The sequence below is a fragment of the Bufo bufo genome, chromosome 4 (genome assembly GCF_905171765.1).
Source record: "Bufo bufo chromosome 4, aBufBuf1.1, whole genome shotgun sequence".
NCBI classification, from domain to species: Eukaryota; Metazoa; Chordata; class Amphibia; order Anura; family Bufonidae; genus Bufo; species Bufo bufo.
Genome location: NC_053392.1, coordinates 130,748,847 through 130,772,698, shown reverse-complemented (window position 1 = coordinate 130,772,698; position 23,852 = coordinate 130,748,847). Strand labels below are relative to the sequence as shown.

Here is a 23,852-nt window from a genome sequence, read left to right as displayed (position 1 = left end):
AAACAAAACTCAATATTTATGGCTCTGATTCTGTAGTTTACAGAAACACCCCATATGTGGTCGTAAACCGCTGTACGGGCACACGGCAGGGCGCAGAAGGAAAGGAATGCCATACGGTTTTTGAAAGGCAAATTTTGCTGGACTGGCTTTTTGACACCATGTCCCATTTGAAGCCCCCCTGATGCACCCCTAGAGTAGAAACTCCAAAAAAGTGACCCCATTTTAGAAACTACGGGATAGGGTGGCAGTTTTGTTGGTACTATTTTAGGGTACATATGATTTTTGGTTGCTCTATATTACACTTTTTGTGAGGCAAGGTAACAAGAAATAGCTGTTTTGGCACCGTTTTAATTTTTTGTTATTTACAACATTCATCTGACAGGTTAGAATATGTGGTATTTTTATAGACCAGGTTGTCACGGACGCGGCGATATCTAATATGTATACTTTTTTTTATTTATGTAAGTTTTACACAATGATTTCATTTTTGAAACAAAAAAAATCATGTTTTAGTGTTTCTATATTCTGAGAGCCATAGTTTTTTCAGTTTTTGGGCGATTATCTTAGGTAGGGTATGATTTTTGCGGCATGAGATGACGGATTGATTGGCACTATTTTTGGGTGCGTGTGACTTTTTATCGCTTGCTATTACACTTTTTGTGATGTAAGGTGACAAAAATGGTTTATTTAGCACAGTTTTTATTTTTTATGGTGTTCATTTGAGGGGTTAGGTCATGTGATATTTTTATAGAGCCGGTCGATACAGACGCAGCGATACCTAATATGTATACTTTTTTTAATTTATGTAAGTTTTACACAATAATATCATTTTTAAAACAAAAAAAAAAAACATATTCTGAGAGCCATAGTTTTTTCAGTTTTTGGGCGATTATCTTGGCTAGGGTCTAATTTTTTTTGCGCGATGAGATGATGTTTTGATTGCCACTATTTTGGGGTGCATATGACTTTTTGATCGCTTGCTGTTACTCTTTTTGTGATGTAAGGTGACAAAAAATTGTTTATTTAGCACAGTTTTTATTTTTTATGGTGTTCATCTGAGGGGTTAGGTCATGTGATATTTTTATAGAGCCGGTCGATACGGACGCGACGATACCTAATATGTATACTTTTTTTTAATGTAAGTTTTACACAATAACAGCTTTTTTAAAACAAAAAAATGATGTTTTAGTGTCTCCATATTCTGAGCCATAGTTTTTTTTATTTTTTGGGCGATTGTCTCAGTTAGGGGCTCATTTTTTGCGGGATGAGGTGACGGTTAGATTGGTACTATTTTGGTGGGCATACGCCTTTTTGATCGCTTGCTGTTTTACTTTTTGTGATGTAAGGTGACAAAAAAATGGTTTATTTAGCACAGTTTTTATTTTTTATTTTTTACGATGTTTATCTGAGGTCGATACGGGCTCGGCGATACCTAATATGTATACTTTGTTTGCCCCCGCTATTTTTTACCAATTTTCTTTAACTTTATTTGGGGAAAATTTTGGGGGGGAAAACTTTATTTTTTAAACATTTTTTTTCACTTTATTTTTTGTCCCACTTTGGGACTTCAACTTTTGGGGGTCTAATCCTTTACAATCCAATACTTCTGTATTGGAATGCCTTGGCTGTATGAGTAATACTGTGTGTATTACTCATACAGCTTCCGGCCTGTGAGATCCATCGCGCTGCCTTCCATGCCATCGGGTCCCCCCTACAGCCCCATGGGGACCCGATGGCATCACCGCCTACCGCCGCCGCACCATAAAAAGCCGCAGGTCTGAATTAACCTGCGGTTTGCGGCGATCGCCGACACGGGGGGGGGGGGGGTCACAGGACCCCCCCGCGCATTTAGCCAAGGTGCCTGCTCAACAATCTGTCCAAAAAGTGGCGCAAACTTGTGCTATTTATGGCACAACAATATACTTTTTTCTGACGTGCTCAACAAGGGGGGGGGCTTAGTGGTAATGGGCGGGGCTTCATGTAGATAGGGTGGCCTAAGATTCAACATTTTTGTTATCGATCGCCGGATAATAAATCTGGTGCAGGGATAGACACTTTTCTCTGACTCTATGCCAACTATTGATTGGCTTAGTTCGAGACAGAATTTTATGCCAGAATTGTGGTGCAATTTTTGCGCAAAATGTTGAATCTTAGGCCACACTCCATCTACATGAAGCCCCGCCCATTACCACTAAGCCCCCCCCCCTTGTTGAGCACGTCAGAAAAAAGTATAGTTGTGCCATAAATTCCACAAGTTTGAGCCACTTTTTGGACAGATTGTAGGAAAAGACTATTGCATCTTAAAGGGTTTCTATCACTTTGTATAACATAATTAGCTGTCAGACACTAGCGATCTGCTAGTGTCTGCTCTGGCCAACCATCCTACTATAATCGCTTGTGGGGCAGCGGTTTTGCTAAAAAACGAACTTTAATAAATATGCTAATGAGCCTCTAGGTGCTATGTGGGCGTCATTAGTACCTAGAGGCTCCGTCTACCTTCATAAACAGTCGCCGCCCAGCGCGTCCCTCCAGCCCGCCCATCTCCTGCTGAATGCGATCCTCCGTGTGACGCAGCGGACGAATTCTCGCGCATGCGCCGTGCGCGGCTGTATTCGGCCCATTTGAGATGTCTAAGCTAGCGGACGAATTCTCGCGCATGCGCGGCTGTATTCGGCGCATTTCAGACGTCTGAGCTGGGAGCAGACATTCAATCCGCATGCGCCGAATACAGCCGCGCACGGCGCATGTGCGAGAATTCGTCCGCTGCGTCACACGGAGGATCGCATTCAGCAGGACATGGGCGGGCTGGAGGGACGCGCTGGGCGGCGACTGTTTATGAAGGTAGACGGAGCCTCTAGGTGCTAATGACGCCCACATAGCACCTAGAGGCTCATTAGCATATTTATTAAAGTTCGTTTTTTAGCAAAACCGCTGCCCCACAAGCGATTATAGTAGGATGGTTGGCCAGAGCAGACACTAGCAGATCGCTAGTGTCTGACAGCTAATTATGTGATACAAAGTGATAGAAACCCTTTAAGCCACACCCTGGAATAAATAAATACATAAAACGTTTGATATTTTGTGCAAATAAAAAAAATAATTGTATGCGCCAAACATTTTTGGACAGTGTTTATTTGTAGTTTGTACCCTTTATTACTAAATTAAAAAATTATTTTTTTTATATATATTTATGTGCCCTTTTTATATGATTATGATGCTAATGGATTTACATCTTTTGTATTATTATCCTTTCCTTTATGTCTTTTTTATCTGCAGCCGTTCTACAGCTCAGCCTGACATGCCAGAGATGGTTGATAATCCCCTATACGCTTCCGTGAACAGTGGCTCCCATCAACCACCAGCACAATGCCGACCACTGAAGCCACCGGAACCTGCTGCTCGTACTGCTCCTGCCATTCGCCAGCGATCTATGACTTGTTCATCTTCCGACAAGAAACCAGTTGCCCCAGATAAAACTGCAGCAAAGCACATGGCGTCTATTAACCTCATCCGTCCTGAACAAGTTCCATCTATATCCAAGCCTCGTCCTCCTCTTCCTGTAAAACTCCAGGGTGGCCGTGACGGTCAGCACACTTAGCTGTCATTCCTTGAAGCACAGTTTTTCAGATGATGTATTTTATCCAAATGATATTGTAGTTTTTGACACATTCCATCCAGGGAAAAAATGTTCTGAATGTTCTTCTTTTCCATTCCAATCACTGAAATAGAAATACTTTATTTTGAAATAAACGATGGAAGCTCCATTTTTGATTTTATATGTATATCTATATAGACATTGAGTCAACATGTTCAATCTTATATTTCCTTATTGTATTTTACCGTATTTTCAGCTTGTTTCACGTAAACAGAAAACACTGTTGTTTCTTGGAAACCAACAACAAGCAGGTTATGTGCTGTTGACAGATCTTATTAGGGCATTTTTCTAATTATATATTTGTGCACATGTGAACACCCAAATATTAAGGTGCTAATGAGCCAACTGGACCCACAAACATTTCAGCAAATATTACCCTTGGGCACAAAATAATTGCCAAATCTGTCAACAGCAACCAGTTGTGGTGGTTTCTAAAGGGCAACAACAGTAAAACAATGCTTTTACATTTGCTGCCTATATACTGTAGCTACTTCAAAGGAAATCAAAGGTGGAGCTTCGGTCATTAACATTACTGTACAGGATACCAGCATTTTACACAGGTCTATTTGATGGTTACAGTCTATTAATCTTGTATCACGCAATCCACGTGCATTCCATATTGGTATAAAAAAAAATAACATATTAACTTCAGATATTATATTACCTTGTGTACGAAATGTTGGACAGGAGCTTCAGATCTGAAGACTGTCACTGATCTCTTGATGTATGCTTACATTGATGGTGTTTTACATGATATACTGTATGTATTTTATGCTATACACATATTGTACTTGGGGCTCGTAACAGAAAAATCCACTGGAGTGGATAAGACTATGTTCTACAGTATAAAGAAGTGGAGCTTGCATTTTAAAGGGGTTGTCTGCCGGGATAAAGGGGAAGTAGGAGTTAAAAAAAGAAGCATTATTCACATCACGGTTCCCCTACCTCTGCCTTACCGGGTCTCCACTGATCTCCTCTTCCTGGTCCAGTAGGAGATGCCCATTCAGCCAATGACTGGCTGCAGCTGTGACCCGCCTTAGTTTGTGATTGGATGAATGGGCATTTCTTGCCATTTCCTGTGTGTTGAGTCTGACTGATGAAGCAGAGACCAGTGGGGACCCACGAAGTGCTGGAACAGTAAGGGCAGGGGATCCGAGAGGTGGTAAGTAATGGTTATTTTACTTTTTTCCAATAAAAAAATGTGGGGGGGGGGGGGGGGCGGAATGGAACAAGCCCTTTAATGGGGTTATCCCCTGTCCATGGTATAATGGATAACTAGCTTATTGGGATCAGCAGGGATCCGACTGTTGGGACCCCCGCTGAGCCTGAGAATGGGAGTCCCATTCTTCTGATCTGATGGAGCAGCGGGTTGGGCATGAGCCCTTTTGCCCCGCTCATTCTCTATGGGACTGTCAGAGATAGCCGAGCACTGTACTTTGCTGTCTCCGGCAGTCCCATAAAGAATGAGTGGAGCAAAAAGGGCCCATGCCCAACCTGCTGCTCCATCAGATCAGAAGAATGGATGGAGCAATGAATTGAGCAAAAGGGGCACGCCCGGCCTGCCGCTCCATCAGATAGAGGAAATGGAACCCTGGTTCTTGGGATCAGCAGGGGCCCTAGCTGTCGGACCTCCACCAATCAGTTATCTTGTGGATAGGGGATAGCTTCCAAACTTTGCACAACCCCTTTAAGAAACCAAAATTTCAGGTCACCAAAAAAAAGTACAACCCCTTTAAGAAATCAAAATTTCAGGTCCTGACCAAAAGCTCCAATGGTAGTTAACAAGTGAACAAGGCACAGAAAATAGCTAAGTCAAGAGAATATAGCGGCTCACTCTCTTGTCACTATGGGCAAGGTGCTCTTGTCAATTTGACTCACCCCGTCAAAGTGATCAATTATTGTATATACCCAGGACAGGCACGCTACACTTAGAACCATCCAGAGAGGGTATTACCTTAAGATAGTATTTAATAATCCACCTCTACATACATAATAAATAAAAATCAGTTCTAGAACATAATTAAAATCACGCCTTATAATAATAGGCAAAATTACAAAAAAAATTGTATATGAAAAATACTTTCAAATAATAAAAGACCTTTTAGAATAAGAATATACTGTATCCTCTGTATAGCTCCAGTATCACTCAGCTGTATTAGTGTCGATATTTAGTATATTTAATAATAAAGGTGATGTCCTCACAGTGAGCAATAATGAGTACTTGCTGTCAGTCTATGATACTTTACCGACCGTGGCGTCCCACGTGGTAATCAACACATTGGACTCCGTCTCCACATCCCTGTGGCTAGTGCGGGTACTGTTACCTCCACTTGCGGCCACGCTCTCCCCGCTCTCTGCAATCAGCGCTCGGCGTCCCACGTTTCGGTCCCAAACCGCTCAGGTCTTCTGGTCAGATGGGAGGTTATAGGAGGAAGGTTGCGATATCCGTGAAGTGCTTCACATTAACCTCAATGGAGAAATAGTTTTTTTAGATGTAGCTAAAAAAACGCCAGACGCGTTTCAGAGTTCAGACTAACCCCTTCCTCAGTGGGCAGTGGGTGCAATTAGAAACAAAGGGCGTTAATATTTCTAACCGAATAGCACCATATGCAAATGTGTTACTATTTATAACTTCTTATCAGCATATGTAAATGTGATACCTATCGTGGCAATTTTCTGTTTTCTGTAGCTGCATAAATGTTGGTTATTGAGGACATACAGCTCCTATCGAAATATTGCCACTATACGTTACATTTTCTTATTCTAATATTTCTTTTATTGTTTTTTATTATTTTTCATATACATATTTTTTTATGTCATTTTGCTTATTATAAGGCGTGATTTTAATTAAGTTCTAGAACAGATTTTTATTTATTATGTACGGTATGTAGAGGTGGATTATTAAATACTATCTTAAGGTAATACCCTCTCTGGGTGGTTCTAAGTGTAGAGTGCCTGCCCTGGGTATATACAAGGCACAGAAAACAGTAGTTAACCATGGTACTAGAGAAGGAAAGGATTTTACCATGACATTATACACTTTTATTTCATTACTTGTAAATTTTGATACTGCACATTACTTAAAGAAGATGTGTCCCCTCTCCTGAGATGTCTGTTTTAGAAACATAATGTTATAAGAATCCTGGGCCATCTATTTGTATTACTCTATGTTGTGCCATTCCTTTATTACTCCTGCTAGAAGGTATGAAGGAATTACTAGCAGTTTGAAATGGTCGAGCCGGGTGTTATCAGTTGAGGATGTGTCTCTGCACAGTTTGACACTCTCCCATTAGTGCTGCCAGTGTTAAAGGGGTTCTGCAGTTTTTTTAAACTGATGATCTATACTCTGGATAGATCATCAGCATCTGATCGGCGGGGGGTCTGACACCTGGGACCCCTGCCGATCAGCTGTTTGAGAAGGCAGTAGCGCTGCGGCCTTCTTGCGGTTTACCACAGACCCAGTGATGTCACGACTAGTATCACTGGCCTGGGCGGGGCTAAGCTCTCTTCACTTGAATGGAGCTTAGCCGCGCCCAAGCCAGTGATACTAGTCGTGACGTCACTGGGCTTGCGGTAAATAGCGAGAAGGCCGCTGCACTACTGCCAGCGCCGCTGCCTTCTCAAACAGCTGATCGGCGGGGGTCCCGGGTGTCGGACCTCCGCCGATCAGATGCTGATGATCTATCCAGAGGACAGATCATCCGTTTAAAAAAAACTGCAGAACCACTTTATACTATGCAGGGACACACCCCTGGTAACACCCATCTGGACCTTCATTGCAAACTGTTCATAATTCACTCATAAGTTCTAACAGGAATAATGAGGGAGTGGCACAACATAGTCATAAAAATGGATGCTACAGAATTGTTGTTACATGGAGAAAACAAGTAGTTACTAAGACATGTCAGGAGAGGGGACGGGTCGTTGTTAAAGGGCTCTACAGGAAGTAAAAGGTACATTTATATGAACAGTGCCAAAGTGTAACACATAGTCTAATTTTTATTGTCCATATCATTCATGTCACGTTAGAAAGCTGCACAAATTGCATTAAAAGGGTTGTCTGATGAATAAATATATTGTTTTTTAAGGTAAGAATTTAGTAAAACAGTAAAAGTCATACTCCCCTCACTGATCCCCTGCCATCCCCTTTCGAACAATTCCCAGGTCCAGGATGATCTCTAATTTCTCATCCCCGTTGACATAGAATTGTGACCGCTCAGGCAATCACTAGCTAAGCGGTGTCACTGCTGCGCCCAGTGATTGGCTGCGTGGTCAGCAGAGACCTGGGAGTGTCATATCGGGAGCGATGGGGAATCGGTAAGCTATGACTTATGTTTACTTTCTTACAGCCTTCTGACCCTTTAGAAAAAAGAAAATCCGTACATCGTCCAGGCAACCCCTTTAATGACATTTTTGAGTTTTAGTTTACTTTGTAGATTTTTAATGTAACACCCCTACCCCATCTATGAGTGCACTTTAAAATAAGGTTGGTACAGTGAGAAATACTGAAATCAAGGTGTACATGGTTTTTTAGGCCGATGGTTTTGAAAGAAACAGGCCCGTCTATGCACCAGTTACACTTCATATGCCAGTTACGTAGATATTGTTACCTCGGAATAAAGAGCGGTGAAGTATGAAGGAAAAAAGGACTTGGTGTAGGTACAATATGTATGTATTTTATAGTTTGCATGTGCATTAGAGAGCACTATTCAGCATTACTGTAAATATCAAAGGTTTTAATGTTTTGTACATTTCTCTGCAAGAATATATTTAAATGTGAGCAGAATAAAAGTATTGCATTCAGTGAAACAAACGTATCAGATCATTTATACTCATTTTTATTTTATTTTTTTATTTCATTTGATTAAAGGGATCCTGTCACCATGAAAATGCACATCACCGTTTCCATTCTGCTGATCTGTCAAAAGAACAGAATTTTTTTTAAAAATTGATCCGTTATTTTGAGCATCAGTTATAATCAGTTTGTGTCGCTTCTGCCAGAGATCAGTTATTTTTGATGGGAGAAGATGTCCTGCATGCAGTACTAATAATATATCTGACGAAAGTGACACAAACTGATGCTTAAAAAAAAAAAAAAAAGACGGATCAGTTATTTTTAGCGCAAACACACAGTTTGCGTCCGTTCTGTCAGAGAGATGTTATTTTTGACAGGAGAAAAAGTCTTTACATGCAGGACTTTTGCTTCTGTCAAAAATAACTGATCCCTGACAGAACTGTCACAAACTGATCATAACGGATCGTTTTTTTTTTTGTTCTGACGCATCAGAAGAATCGAAAACTAAACGGTGATGTTAACTTGCTCTCAATTAATGCTCAAAATAACTAATCCGTTTTTTTTCTGTTCTTTTGACAGATCAGAAGAATAACGGAAAGCTCAACAGTTATGTGAACTCAACTTGTATTTCATCCATTCATGTTCCTACCCATTCTGGGCCTTGAAGTCCAGGAGGCGGTCCTATCAGTGATTGACAGCTCTCTCTGTATACACAGTCATAGAGGGAAGCCTGTCAATCACTGATAGGACCGCCTCCTGGACTTCAAATCACAGAATGAGCAGGGATATAAATGAATGAAATACAAGTTCTACTGAATCTTTTCCCATAAACTATTTATCAATCTGCTGAGCTCCTCCTGATCTATAACGTGTTGCCTGCAGCTCAAACACTATGTTTAACATGACAGGTTCCCTTTAATGATTTAAAACAACCCCTGGGGCATATGGGCATCATAGGGGGTCACCTTCCTGAGCCTTCCTCTATAATCCAGAGCAGAGAGCTGCTAATAAAGAGAAGCTCTCCCTGGAAGTATGTAATACTACACTTGTAACTTGTGCAACTGGCCGCAACTTCCCTCAGAAATATCGGATACTCACCAGGTTTGGAAAGGACTGGTTTTATTTGCGTCAGGCTATGGAAGTCTCTTCCAGTGTATTCCCTCACAGCAGGGGTAAAAAGATATTTTTTTTCAAGAGTGTAAACTCTGGTCATACTTGCATTAATGAGGCCTTTCTAGGTTTCCAGTATCCTTGCCCAGGGGTGCACCACCAATGAGGCCAGGTGAGGCGATCGCCTCAGGCAGCACCAGCTAGGGGCAAGAGGGGGGCAGCGGAAGGGCCATGGGCAATGAGCGCTTTCATTGTGGTAAAGGGGTTAGGTTAAGAAATTTGCATGGGAGGGGGCGCCGTTTCAGTTTTCGCCCCAGGCAGCAGAAAGGCTAGGTACACCCCTGTCCTTGCCATAAACATTACCAGAACCTCACTAGAGCTCATCAATTTCAGTCCACCAAGGTTTATCACAAATTTACTAATATTTTGTTTGAAAAGTGATTTGGCATATCTATCATGGCTCCGTTATAAAGTAGAAACATTGAGGCCCAAAGCGAAATTTGGACGGCCCTCCACATGCATAAATACACTGATCAGCCATAACCTTAAAATCAAATGAAGTGAATCCCATTGATTATTTCGCTACAATGGCACCTATCAAGGAGTGGGATATTCAGCCACACGGTCTGGTTTCCTGATGCGGTTTTGGAAGCCAAAATCAGGAGTGAATCATAAAAGGAGAAAAAGTATAAAGGACAGATACGACTTCTACTCTTTTTTAGAATTCACTCCTGATTTCAGCACAAAAAACTGCTTCAGGAAACCTGAATGTGTGGCTTTAGGATGGTGTCCCCTGAGGCAGCCATCGCCTGACGCGCCATGGAAAGTTGTTGCTGATTGTTAAAGGTCGCAGTTTGCCTAAAACTATGTGGCTATTCGGTTAGCATATATTTAATTAGCAAATCATGTGTACTTGGGCTTTTTATACTCCTTGGCAGCGTGGCTGCAACAGCTTGGGACACCACCCTTAGGAAGCAAGTGAACAGATAATACAACCGTCTGCATCCGTTCAGAACGGATCTGTTTGTATTATCTTTAACATAGCCAAGACTGATCCGTCTTGAACACCATTGAAAGTCAATGGATGACTAATCCGTTTTCTATTGTGCCAGTGAAAACGGATCCGTCCCCATTGACTTACATTGTGTGTCAGGAAGGATCGTTTGGCTCAGTTTCATCAGACGGACACCAAAACACTGTAAGCAGCATTCTGGTGTCCGCCTCCAAAGCGGAATGGAGACGGAACTGATGCAAACGGATGCATTCTGAGCGGATCCTTTTCCATTCAGAATGCATTAGAATGCAAACTGATCCGTTTTGGACCGCTTGTGAGAGCCCTGAACGGATCTCACAAACGGAAAGCCAAAACGCGAGTGTGAAAGTAGACTTAGACAGGCAGATTATGCAGGCGATTGTCTGGAGGGAAGAGTTCCTTCCTGGCAAGCTCATTAGTGGAGGAGGCCGCTGCTATTACTTGCAATGATCTCCTCCACTGTGATTAGACACCACAATCTGCCTCTGGCAAATGATGATTTTTAAACCTATTAAAAAATTTGGGATTGTCCAATGAACGAGTGAGTTTGCTTTTTCATCGGGTAATCGCCGGCAGTATTACCCTAAGTTCACACCTGCGCGTTTTACAGCGCTGTAAAACGCATAACCGATGCAAACCAATGCTTCCCTATGGGACTGGTTCACATTCTCGCGTTTTACAGCGCGTTCGAACGCGCTGAAAAACGCCCTACGCATAAACAAGTTCTTGAGCTTTTTTTTGGGCGTTTGTCGCGCGTTTTGGCCCATAGACTTCAATGGGAACGCGCAACGCTTGTATTTTGCACGTTTTTGACACTGAAAACGCGCGTTCGAACGCGCGTTTGGAATTTTGCAACATGCTGGAAAAGGCCCAACACCAGGTGAAAAGCACAGTTTTGGAGAGACTCCAGCATGGAGGAGTCTGTGTGTGACACCGAGACCCTGATCAGGCTGGTGCAAGCCAAACGCTGCCTGTATGATACGCAGGATGCCAAGTATAAAAATAGGAGGAGCAGGCAGCAGGCCTGGGAGGATATCGCCAAAAGAATCTGGCCAGATTGGCCAACTTTCACAAAGACAGTGAAACAGGGAAAAGGTATTTCCATGTGTGTTCTAATGTAAAAAGTAAACTCCTTGTGTGCAGTGGTGTACCAACTATATGTAATAGCCCTGGCCAGCTCTACCTGCAGCCCTCCAGCTGTTGTCAAACGCCACCTCCACAAATGCTGGGCTGCATTTTACTTGCTGGAGCCTGTGCATGGAGTTGGATTTTAGCAACAGCTAGAGGGACGCAGCATCACCTAAGGGAGGGGTTAAATTTTTTTTAAAAAAATTAACTCGCCTTAATCCACTTGATCGCGCAGCCGGCATCGCTTCTGTCTTCTTTCTTTGCTGTGTGCAGGAACAGGACCTGTGGTGACTTCACTCCAGTCATCACATGATCCATCACATGATCCATCATCACCATGGTAAAAGATCATGTGATGACCGGAGTGACGTCACCACAGGTCCTGTTCCTGCACACAGCAAAGAAAGAAGACAGAAGAGATGCCGGCTGCGCGATCAAGTGGATTAAGGTGAATTCAATTATTATTATTATTTTTTAGCCTCTCCAGCGCTGTTTTACTATGCATTCTGTATTCAGAATGCTATTATTTCCCCTTATAACCATGTTATAAGGGAAAATAATAATGATCGGGTCTCCATCCCGATAATCTCCTAGCAACCGTGCGTGAAAATCGCACCGCATCCGCACTTGCTTGCGGATGCTTGCGATTTTCACACAAATTTATAGAAATGAATGGGTCGGGATTCAGTGCGGGTGCAATGCGTTCAACAAGCGCATCGCATCCGCGCGGAATACTCGCCCGTGTGAAAGGGGCCTAAGGGTACTTTCACACTTGCGGCAGAGTGATCTGTCTTACAAATGCATTGAAATGCCGGATCCGTCTTTCCTGTGTCATCTGGAAAAACGTATCCGGCATTTATTTTTTTCTCCTTTTTTTCGATCTGCGCATGCGCAGACCGGAAGGATGGATCCGGCATTCCGGTATTTTGAATGCCGGATCCGGCACTAATACATTCCTATGGAAAAAAAATGCATTCAGGCAAGTGTTCAGTTTTTTGGGCCGGAGGTAAACCGTAGCATGCTGCGGTTTTATCTCTGTCCTGATCAGTCAAAAAGACTGAACTGAAGACATCCTGAACGGATTACTCTCCATTCAGAATGCATGGGGATAAAACTGATCAGTTCTTTTCCGGTATAGAGCCCCTAGGACGGAACTCTATGCTAGTAGAGAAAAACGCTAGTGTGAATGTACCCTAAAAGAGACAAATTATGATGAGTAGATGACTGGGTCAGAGCATCTCCAAAACGCCAGGTCTTGGGGGTTTCTGGTATGCAGCGGTTAAAGAAGTTGCCTATGACAGTAAGATGAAAAAAGATTGAGATTCCTCACTGGTTTATACCTTTTAATGGCTAACTGAAAAGATGATGACAAAATTGCAAGCTATTGAGGCTACTTGGGCCTCTTCATCAGGCGTCTCTTAAAGGGAACCTGTCACCAAAAAATCACCTATTAAGCTGTTAGGAGTACCTTATAGTGCTACATAGTTGTGTCCTATAGCACTTTTTCGTCCTTTTCCTGCATTTATCGTCACTGAGAAATCGATGTTTTAATCAGCCGCTGCCCCGTGTTTCAAGTCAGGCTTGAAGTCAAGGGGGCAGCGGCCTAGGCGTCTCCAATCCTGCTTTTCCCGGCCTCTCGCCGCCTTGACTGACACGCCGCATCTCAGTGCCGGGACCGCGCTCTCAGCCCGCATGCGCAGTAAAGGGCTGCTGTAGCGCGATCCCGGCTCCGGCTCGTACACACAGCCGGCTTTAGTCTCACTACTGCGCATGCGCCCGCCAGCCTTACATACTCGCGCTCTGTATGCGCAGGAAGAGAAGATGCCGGGCGCGGGCACGAGTATGTAAGGCTGGCGGGCGCATGCGCAGTAGTGAGACTGAAGCCGGCTGAGTGTACGAGCCGGAGCCGGGATCGCTCGACAGCAGCCCTTTACTGCGCATGCGGGCTGAGAGCGCGGTCCCGGCACTGAGATGCGGCGTGTAAATCAAGGCGGTGAGAGGCCGGAAAAGCAGGATTGGAGACGCCTAGGCCGCTGCCCCCTTGACTTCAAGCCTGACTTGAAACACGGGGCAGCGGCTGATTAAAACATCGATTTCTCAGTGACGATAAATGCAGGAAAAGGACGAAAAAGTGCTATAGGACACAACTATGTAGCACTATAAGGTACTCTTAACAGCTTAATAGCCAATTTTTTTGGTGACAGGTTCCCTTTAAGTCACTTATGACAGTGAAAAATGAGGGAGAAGAAAGGGTATGCCATAAAATAACAAAATTAGTACTGCTCACCCTGAATTTAATCGATCCAACAGGGCTGACACTCCTGTCCTCCTGCCGGTCCTACGGTGATGACAGTGCGACTACCTGCAGGACATCCCACTATCACTGTCCACTGACAGGCAGCAGGGGTCACATCATCACTTCAGGAAAGCATCAGAGACTGGACTGAGTACTAGGCAGGTGGCAGTGCAGCAACAGGAGATTTTTCAGGTGACCAGTACTTTCTTATTTTATGGTTTCTTCTCCCAGGTTTTTAAATGTCTCAAAAAAACACCTACCAAAAGTGGTCCAAGCGTGGGTGCCCAAAGCTCTTTGATGGGCATCAAATCCAAAACTTGCAACTTACAGGACATAGAGCAGGGGTGCACATCCTTTTCTTGAAACATAGCATATGAAAAGCACATACAGTCGTGGCCAAAAGTTTTCAGAATGAACTGCTTTTAGATCTTTGTTTCAGTTGTTTCTGTGATGTAGTGAAATATAATTACACGCACTTTATACGTTTCAAAGGCTTTTTATCGACAATTACATGACATTTATGCAAAGAGTCAGTATTTGCAGTGTTGGCCCTTCTTTTTCAGGACCTCTGCAATTCGACTGGGCATGCTCTCAATAGACTTCTGGGCCAATTCCTGACTGATAGCAACCCATTCTTTCATAATCACTTCTTGGAGTTTGTCAGAATTAGTGGGTTTTTGTTTGTCCACCCGCCTCTTGAGGATTGACCACAAGTTCTCAATGGGATTAAGATCTGGGGAGTTTCCAGGCCATGGACCCAAAATGTCAACATTTTGGTCCCCGAGCCACTTAGTTATCACTTTTGCCTTATGGCACGGTGCTCCATCGTGCTGGAAAATGCATTGTTCTTCACCAAACTGTTATTGGATTGTTGGATGAAGTTGCTGTTGGAGGGTGTTTTGGTACCATTCTTTATTCATGGCTGTGTTTTTGGGCAAAATTGTGAGTGAGCCCACTCCCTTGGATGAGAAGCAACCCGACACATGAATGGTCTCAGGATGCTTTACTGTTGGCATGACACAAGACTGATGGTAGCGCTCACCTTTTCTTCTCCGGACAAGCCTTTTTCCAGATGCCCCAAACAATTGGAAAGAGGCTTCATCGGAGAATATGACTTTGCCCCAGTCCTCAGCAGTCCATTCACCAAACTTTCTGCAGAAGATCAATCTGTCCCTGATGTTTTATTTGGAGAGAAGTGACTTCTTTGCTGGCCTTCTTGACACCAGGCCATCTTCCAAAAGTCTTCGCCTCACTGTGCGTGCAGATGCGCTCACACCTGCCTGCTGCCATTCCTGAGCAGGCTCTGCACTGGTGGCACTCTGATCCCGCAGCTAAATCCTCTTTAGGAGACGATCCTGGAGCTTGCTGGACTTTCTTGGACGCCCTGAAACCTTCTTAACAAGAATTGAACCTCTTTCCTTGAAGTTCTTGATGATCCTATAAATTGTTGATTGAGGTGCAATCTTAGTAGTTACAATATCCTTGCCTGTGAAGCCATTTTTATGCACCGCAATGATGGCTGCACGCGTTTCTTTGCAGGTCACCATGGTTAACAATGGAAGAACAATGATTTCAAGCATCACCCTCCTTTTAACATGTCAAGTCTGCCATTTTAACCCAATCAGCCTGACATAATGATCTCCAGCCTTGTGCTCGTCAACATTCTCACCTGAGTTAACAAGACGATTACTGAAATGATCTCAGCAGGTCCTTTAATGACAGCAATGAAATGCAGTGGAAAGTTTTTTTGTGGATTAAGTTAATTTTCATGGCAAAGAAGGACTATGCAATTCATCTGATCACTCTTCATAAAATTCTGGAGTATATGCAAATTGCTATTATAAAAACTTAAGCAGCAACTTTTCCAATTTCCAATATTTATGTAATTCTCAAAACTTTTAACCACGACTGTACTATGACTGCCTGATGGCACCTGGACACCAATGTATTGGGAGAATGGGGAGCCCTTCTCCTCAGTTTGAACTCCAAAAAATGTGACTCTCTCCATTGTAGTTTATGTGAGTTGCTGTAAGAAGTGAGTGTTTCACAACTCCCATAAATTACAAAGAAGATGGCCAAATGTACACATGACTTAAGTCTGAAGTGGCACACAGGGATGGGAAGGTCCTAGATAGCCACACAGCGAACCATTAGCTTTTAGCTATCCCTTTTCCTCCATCCTCGTACTCTCTCTGACATGGAAAATACGTGTGAGCAGCCTCCACAGACATGCATATCTATGACCAGATAGATGGAGGCCATCTCCTGCTCGCGTCTTGTTGCCAGATACCACAGGACACAGTCACAGGTCATACAAAAACAACTACACGTAGCTGAAGGTGACAGGCTACGGAACTGTAACTGAAGGCTTTTCTGTAAAAATGGCGGACCCAGCAATGCACGTCTACATGAATGGCCTGCATGTAAGGCCTCATGCACACGACCGTTGTTTGGGTGCGCATCCGAGCCGCCGTTTTGGCGGCTCGGATGCGGACCCATTCATTTCAATATAACATGTCCGCGCTTTGCGGACAAGAATAGGCATTTATATTGCCGGCGCCCGTTCTGCAAATTTGGGAAGGCAACACGGGCGCCTTCCGTTTTCTGCGGATCCTCTGTTTGCGGACCGCAAAAAACGGCATGGTCGTGTGCATGAGGCCTAACGCTACAATTTCTCTTCTATGTATAGGCATCAACTTGTTTGCAAATAGTTCCTTCACATTATTTAGCACCTCTTGCGACATTTCAACACAATTAGATCTTTTCTCAACAGTCTTGGCCAAAATGTTGTGTGGATACCTGGTGAATGCAGAGAAGGAGTCAAGTGCAGAGAAGTCTGCTTTCTGTCACCTTTCTACATATTATGGCCTTTGGATGAAGTTCAAACCCTGATGGTAACCCATAATATGTGTGAAGCGTGTGCTATTAGGCCTCTTTCACACATCCGTGTCGACAAGATGGTCATCCATGAAGGGTCTGTGATTGGCCCGTGTGCCATTCATATTCCACGTACACTGCTAGGCTAAAAATAATTTCCAGAGCGTCTCCTAGGCATGATTTGTGAAAACCACAGAGCAAACACGGATGGCATGTTCGTGGTCTTCACAGACCCATAGACTATAATGTGCTTAAGGGATCCATAATCACAGACAAAATGGGCATGCTTCCGTGTTGTGTCACCACAGACCCAAGATCAGTGGAAAACCACTAAATACACACATTAAAGTCAATGGATATGTGAGTGGTCTGTGGAGACCTACAATTCACTGACTTGTAAAAGGTGCCTTACAAATATTACTGACATGTAGCCACACTGATAACTGTTCATGAAGGGTCTTTGTTAGACAAGCCTTTTAAAGGGGTTGTCTGGTTTTGGGAGGAAGCCGACAACCTTGCGGATGAGCCTGCAGTAAAGAAACAATCAGCGGTGCACCTAGAGGCTTCACACTTACGTGTTGTTGACATGACATCACTGCTGTATCTTGTTCGGGGGAGCTGTAGCGGCGGATCTGACAGGTTAGTAGAGATATTATCTTTATTTTCCTCCTGAAACCAGACAACCCCTTTAATTCATGATACTAACTTTATGTCACGTCACCCCCCCAAACCCATTATATAAAAAGTGGCAACTCTAAGCCAAAGGACTGGTGACACACACATAATAATAACAAAAAAACTATGAAATATGGTAATAAAGACCAAAAACTTACAACTAAATGGATTTTCCTCAGGATAGGTTGTCAGAGATGAGCGAATTTAATATTTTGACATTTGTTCACACTTCGTTTGTTGGTAAAAGGTGAATTGCGTTATGGATTTTGTTACCACGGACCATAACGCAATTCTATGACGGAATGCATAACGGAATGCCTTTAGAGGCATTCCATTATAATAGAAGTCTATGGGCTACAAAACGGATCTGTCCCATTTCCGTTATGCAGGGGAGTCCTCTCCTGCATAACGGAAACGGGACGGATCCGTTTTGTAGCCCATAGACTTCTATTATGACGGAATGAATAACGGAATGTCTCTAAGGCATTCCGTCATAGAATTGTGTTATGGTCCGTGGTAACGAAATCAATAACGCAATTCACCTTTTACTAACAAACGAAGTGTGAACGAATTTCATAAGCGGAAATTCACTCAACTCATTATACTGCCCCCTGCTGTTTATTTGATTCCGTCTCAGAACATCTATCTCACGTATCCAGTGCTGGAAAGTAGAAGCCTCTTTTAGGGTGCTGATTCTTACTGGCTGGCTTGAATGTTAGCCCCTTGTACTCTGATACCCCTAAATAAAATCTAGTGTGACCACCGGAGTGTAATGTATTCTCAGTATAACTACAACTGTTCTGTGAAGGCCTCAGAGGTTTGTTAGAGAACATTGGTGATCAAACAGCATCAGGAAACCCAAGGAACACACCAGACAGGTCAGGGATAAAGTTGTGATGAAGTGTAAACCAGGGTTAGGTTATAAAAAACATCCAAGCTCTGAACATCTCACAAAGCACAGCTCAATCCATAATCAGAAAATAGAAGGAGTATGGCACTGCAAACCTACCAAGACATGGCCATCCACCTAAACTGACAGCCCTGGCAAGGAGAACACAAATTAGAGAAGCAGCCAAGAGACCCATGGTCATTCTGGAAGAGTTGCAGAGATCCACAAGTCAAGTGGGAGAATCTGTCCACAGAACAACTATTAGTCAGGTACTCCACAAATCTGGCCTTTATGGAAGAGTGGCAAAAAGAAAGCCGTTTCTGAAAGCAAGCCATAAGAAGTCCTGTTTGCAGTTTGCCACAAGCCATGTAGGGGACACAGCAAACATGTAGAAGATGCTCTGTCACATGAAACCAAATTTGAACTTTTTGGCCTAAATGCAAAACGCTATGTGTGGTGGAAAACAAACACTGAACATCACATTGAACACACCATCCCCACTGTGAAACATGGTGGTGGGGGCATCACGCTGTGGGGATACTTCTTCAGCAGGGACAGGGAAGCTGGTCAGAGTTGATGGGAAGATGGATGGAGCTAAACACAGGGCAATACTGGAGGAAAACCTGGTAGAGGCTGCAAAAGACTTGAGACTGGGGCGAAGGTTCATCTTCTAGAAGGACAACAACTCGAAACAGAATCGTTTCGATCGAAGCATATTTATGTGTTAGAATGGCCCAAAGTCCAAACCTAAATCACACTGAGAATCTGTGGTAAGACTTGAAAAATACTGTTCAGACGCTTTCTATGACTGAGCTTGAGCTATTTTGCGAAGAAGAATGGGCAAAAATGTCAGTAGATGTGCAAAGCTGGTAGAGACTAGAGACATACCTCAAAAGACTTGCAGCTGGAATTGCAGTGAAAGGTGGTCCTACAAAGTATTGACTCAGGGGGGCTGAATACAAATGCATGCCACGCTTTCCAGATTTTATAAAAAAAAATTCTCATTTGTCTCATTTTCACTTCACACATACTTGGTACTTTGTGTTGGTCCATCACATAAAATCCCATTAAAATACATTTAAGACTACTTTCACACTGGCGTTTTGGCTTTCCGTTTGTGAGATCCGTTCAGGGCTCTCACAAGCCGTCCAAAACGGATCAGTTTTCCCCTAATGCATTCTGAAAGGAAAAGGATCTGCTCAGAATGCATCCGTTTGCCTCCATTCTGTCTCCATTCCGCTCTGGAGGCTGCCTGCAGCATTTTGCTGTCCGCTTGACGAAACTGAGCCAAACGGATCCGTCCTGGCACACAATGTAAGTCAATGGAATAAAACTAGAATAAAACATCTAAACTGACTATACAGACATGTAGAGCGGCGCCCAGGGATCTCCCTGCACTTACTGTTATCCCCGGGCACCGCTCCGTTCTCCCGTTATAGCCTCCGGTATCTTCATAGTTAGGCTCCACCCAGGGGAACCTGACGCCGTCTCTTTCTCCTATGCTGTAGCGCTGGCCAATCGCAGCGCTCAGCTCATAGCCTGAGAGGCTTTTTTTTCTCTCAGGCTATGAGCTGAGCGCTGCGATTGGCCAGCGCTACAGCCTGGGAGAAGGAGACCTCGGCAGGTTCCCCTGGGTGGAGCCTAACTATGAAGATACCGGAGGCTATAACGGGAGAACGGAGCGGCGCCCAGGGATAATAGTAAGTGCAGGGAGATCCCTGGGTGCCGCTCTCCATGTCTGTATACTTAGTTTAGATGTTTTATTCTAGTGAAAGGTCCTCTTTAAGGCCTCTTTCACACAAACGAGTTTTCCACGCGGTTGCGCCCACACTGAATCCTGACCAATTCATTTCAATGGGTCTGTGTACATGAGCGTTGGTTTTCACGCATCAGTTCTGCGCAGGGGCGGACATAAGCCGGTGCAGCTGCACAGGGGCCCGGCGTGTGAAGGGGCCCATTCATACTAGTGAGCGCTTCTGGAAGCGCTCACGAGTATCATACTAGTAAGCGCATCCAGAAGCGCTCACTAGTATGCAAGTGATCGGCGATTACTTACCCCTCCGGCCTGACTGCGTACAGCGCGCACTATGACCTGACGCTGTACGCAGTCAGGTCATGTGACTGTGCAGCACGGGCTGTTGAAAACCAGCAGGGCAGGCACTCACATCAGGCCACGGAGAGCAGCGGAGCAGGAGAGGTAAGTTTTAAATATTTATTTTTAGTCTGATCTGAGGTCTGATGGGGCCCTGTCACATCGATATGGGGGGCAACTGAGATATGGGGGGGCTGAATAAATAAACAACTGATATTGGGGGGGTCCTCCTTAGTAACTGATATTGGGGGGGTCCTCCTTAGTAACTGATATGGGGGGGTGTCCTGGACAACTGACATATGGGGGGGGTTGAATAAATAAACAACTGATAATGGGGGTTGGTCCTGGGCAACTGGCATATGGGGGGGGTCTGAGCAACTGATATGGGGGCGTGAATGGGCATCTGATAGGGGGGTCCTGGGCAACAGATATGGGGGCCTATCTGAGCAAGTGACATATGGGGGGGGCCTGAGCAATTGACATATGGGGGGGCTGCCTATTTTATATACTGTAATATGCAAAATAACTGTTTTATATACTGGCAGACATGGGGGGCACTATGGAGTGTGGGGGGGGCACTATGGGGACCCTATCTTATATACTGGCACACATAGGGAGCACTATGGAGAAGGGGGGAAAGGAGCACTATGGGGGCATCTTCTGGGGCCCTATCTTATATACTGGCAGACATGGGGGGCACAATGGAGGGGAGGAGCACTTTGAGGGCCCTATCTTATATACTAGCACACATGGGGGGCACTATGGAGAAGTGAGGAGAGGAGCACTATTGGGGTCATTATATAGGGAAATTATACTGGCACACATTATAGGGGCATTTTATACTGGCACATTGTCAGGCACCATGGGGATAAGTGGAGGCGCACTATTGGGGCACGATATAGGAGTATTTTATACTGGCAAAAATTATAGGGTACTATGGGGACATTGGCTCTACAGGGGGCACTAAGAGGAGGTATTTTTTATACTGCCACACAACAGGGCACTTTTATTTTTACTGTAACACATTATAAAGAGAATTATTAATGGGAGCATTATTACTTCTGGGACACAGTGGGATTTTATTACTGTAGGGCAGGGTGGATAAAAATCAATGCTTTAAAAAAATAAAAAAATAAAATCTGATTTTTTTTTAATTTAAATCTGATTTTTTTTAATATAAAATGCTTTTTGAGGAAAATATATTACCATCCAAAGGTTATTCCATCATGAAATAAGGATTAGTTTTTTAATTATGTAGAATAAGGCTACGTCTACACGAATACATTTGTCGCGCAACAATAAGTCGCGCGACAGATAGGGCACAACTACACTGCAACATTTGTCGTGCGACATTTTGTTGCACTAATGTCGTGCGACAATTTTTATAATGGCAGTCTATGGTGTCGCACTGCAACATGCAACATGCTGCGACTGCGACGCAAGTCGCAGAAAAATCCATCTCAAATGGATTTTCTGCGACTGTTGCGTCGCAGTTGCAGCATGTTGCATGTTGCAGTGCGACACCATAGACTGCCATTATAAAAATTGTCGCACGACATTAGTGCAACAAAATGTCGCACGACAAATGTCGTTGTGTAGACGTAGCCTAAGGCTGTACGTCGACTCCTATATTGTTGAATGGATTAGGCAGTGGCTGAGGGACAGACAACAGAGGGTTGTAGTCAATGGGGTATATTCAGACCAAGGTCTTGTTACCAGTGGGGTACCTCAGGGATCTGTTCTGGGACCCATATTGTTTAAAATCTTTATCAGCAAAATTGCAGAAGGCCTCGATGGTAAGGTGTGTCTTTTTGCTGATGACACAAAGATTTGTAACAGGGTTAATGTTCCTGAAGGGATACACCAAATGGAAAAGGATTTAGGAAAACTAGAGGAATGGTCAAAAATCTGGCAACTAAAATTTAATGTTGATAAGTGCAAGATAATGCACCTGGGGCGTAAAAACCCAAGAGCAGAATATAAAATCAGTGCTACAGTCCTAACCTCAGTATCTGAGGAAAGGGATTTAGGGGTCATTATTTCAGAAGACTTAAAGGTAGGCAGACCATGTCATAAAGCAGCAGGAAATGCTAGCAGAATGCTTGGGTGTATAGGGAGAGGCATTACCAGTAGAAAGAGGGAGGTGCTCATGCCGCTCTACAGAGCACTAGTGAGACCTCATTTGGAGTATTATGCTCAGTACTGGAGACCATATCTCCAGAAGGTTATCGATACTTTAGAGAGAGTTCAGAGAAGAGGTACTAAACTAGTACATGGATTGCAGGATAAAACTTACCAGGAAAGATTAAAGGACCTTAACATGTATAGCTTGGAAGAAAGAAGAGACAGAGGGGATATGATAGAAACTTTTAAATACATAAAGGGAATCAACTCGGTAAAGGAGGAGAGAATATTTAAAAGAAGAAAAACTGCTACAAGAGGACATAGTTTTAACCCCTTAGAGCAGTGGTTCTCAACCTTTCTAAAGCCGTGACCCCTTAATACAGTTCCTCATGTTGTGGTGACCCCCAACCATTACATTTTCCCATATGAGCCGCTGACGCGGCTGGGTATGACATAGTTATGGGGGATCTCATGTGTCCTAAACTGCGCACATAACTGTCTTTGCGTGTAAAGTATGTTACTCCTGTGTGAAACAATCTCTCTCCTATTTGTAGCGTTAGGCTACTTTCACACTAGCGTTCGGGTGTCCGCTCGTGCGCTCCGTTTGAAGGGGCTCACGAGCGGCCCCGAACGCATCCGTCTGGCCCCAATGCATTCTCAGTGGAGGCGGATCCACTGAGAATGCATCCGCCTGCCAGCGCTCAGCCTCCGCTCCGCTCAGTGAGCGGACACCTGAACGCTGCTTGCAGCGTTCGGGTGTCCGCCTGGCCGTGCGGAGGCGAGCGGATCCGTCCAGACTTACAATGTAAGTCAATGGGGACGGATCCGCTTGAAGATGACACCATATGGCTCAATCTTCAAGCGGATCCGTTCCCCATTGACTTACAATGTAAAGTCTGAACGGATCCGCTCAGGCTACTTTCATACTTAGAAAATTTTCTAAGTTTTAATGCAGACGGATCCGTTATGAACGGATGCGAACGTCTGCATTATCGGAGCGGATCCGTCTGATGAAACATCAGACGGATCCGCTCCGAACGCTAGTGTGAAAGTAGCCTCATACTACCCTACCTCGTGAGATTTCCCTACCTCCTGACTTCCTGTCGCACTGCTAATGACGTGAGGAGGCGTTCCTGAGTTTTGACGATCTGCGCATGCGCAAACCGACAGTTTATGGA

General features: G+C 44.0%; 1 protein-coding gene across 1 annotated transcript in view; it reads left to right on the top strand.

Annotated features, from left to right (window-relative positions):
* The window catches only part of INPP5D (inositol polyphosphate-5-phosphatase D), a 227,840-nt gene extending 222,866 nt beyond the window's left edge, over positions 1–4,974 (top strand). The window contains exon 27 of the mRNA XM_040427895.1: positions 3,277–4,974. Coding sequence (XP_040283829.1) covers positions 3,277–3,598 — 322 coding nt within the window. The 3' untranslated portion in view covers positions 3,599–4,974. The remainder of the gene's footprint in view (positions 1–3,276) is intronic.
* The last annotated feature ends 18,878 nt before the right edge of the window (positions 4,975–23,852 follow it).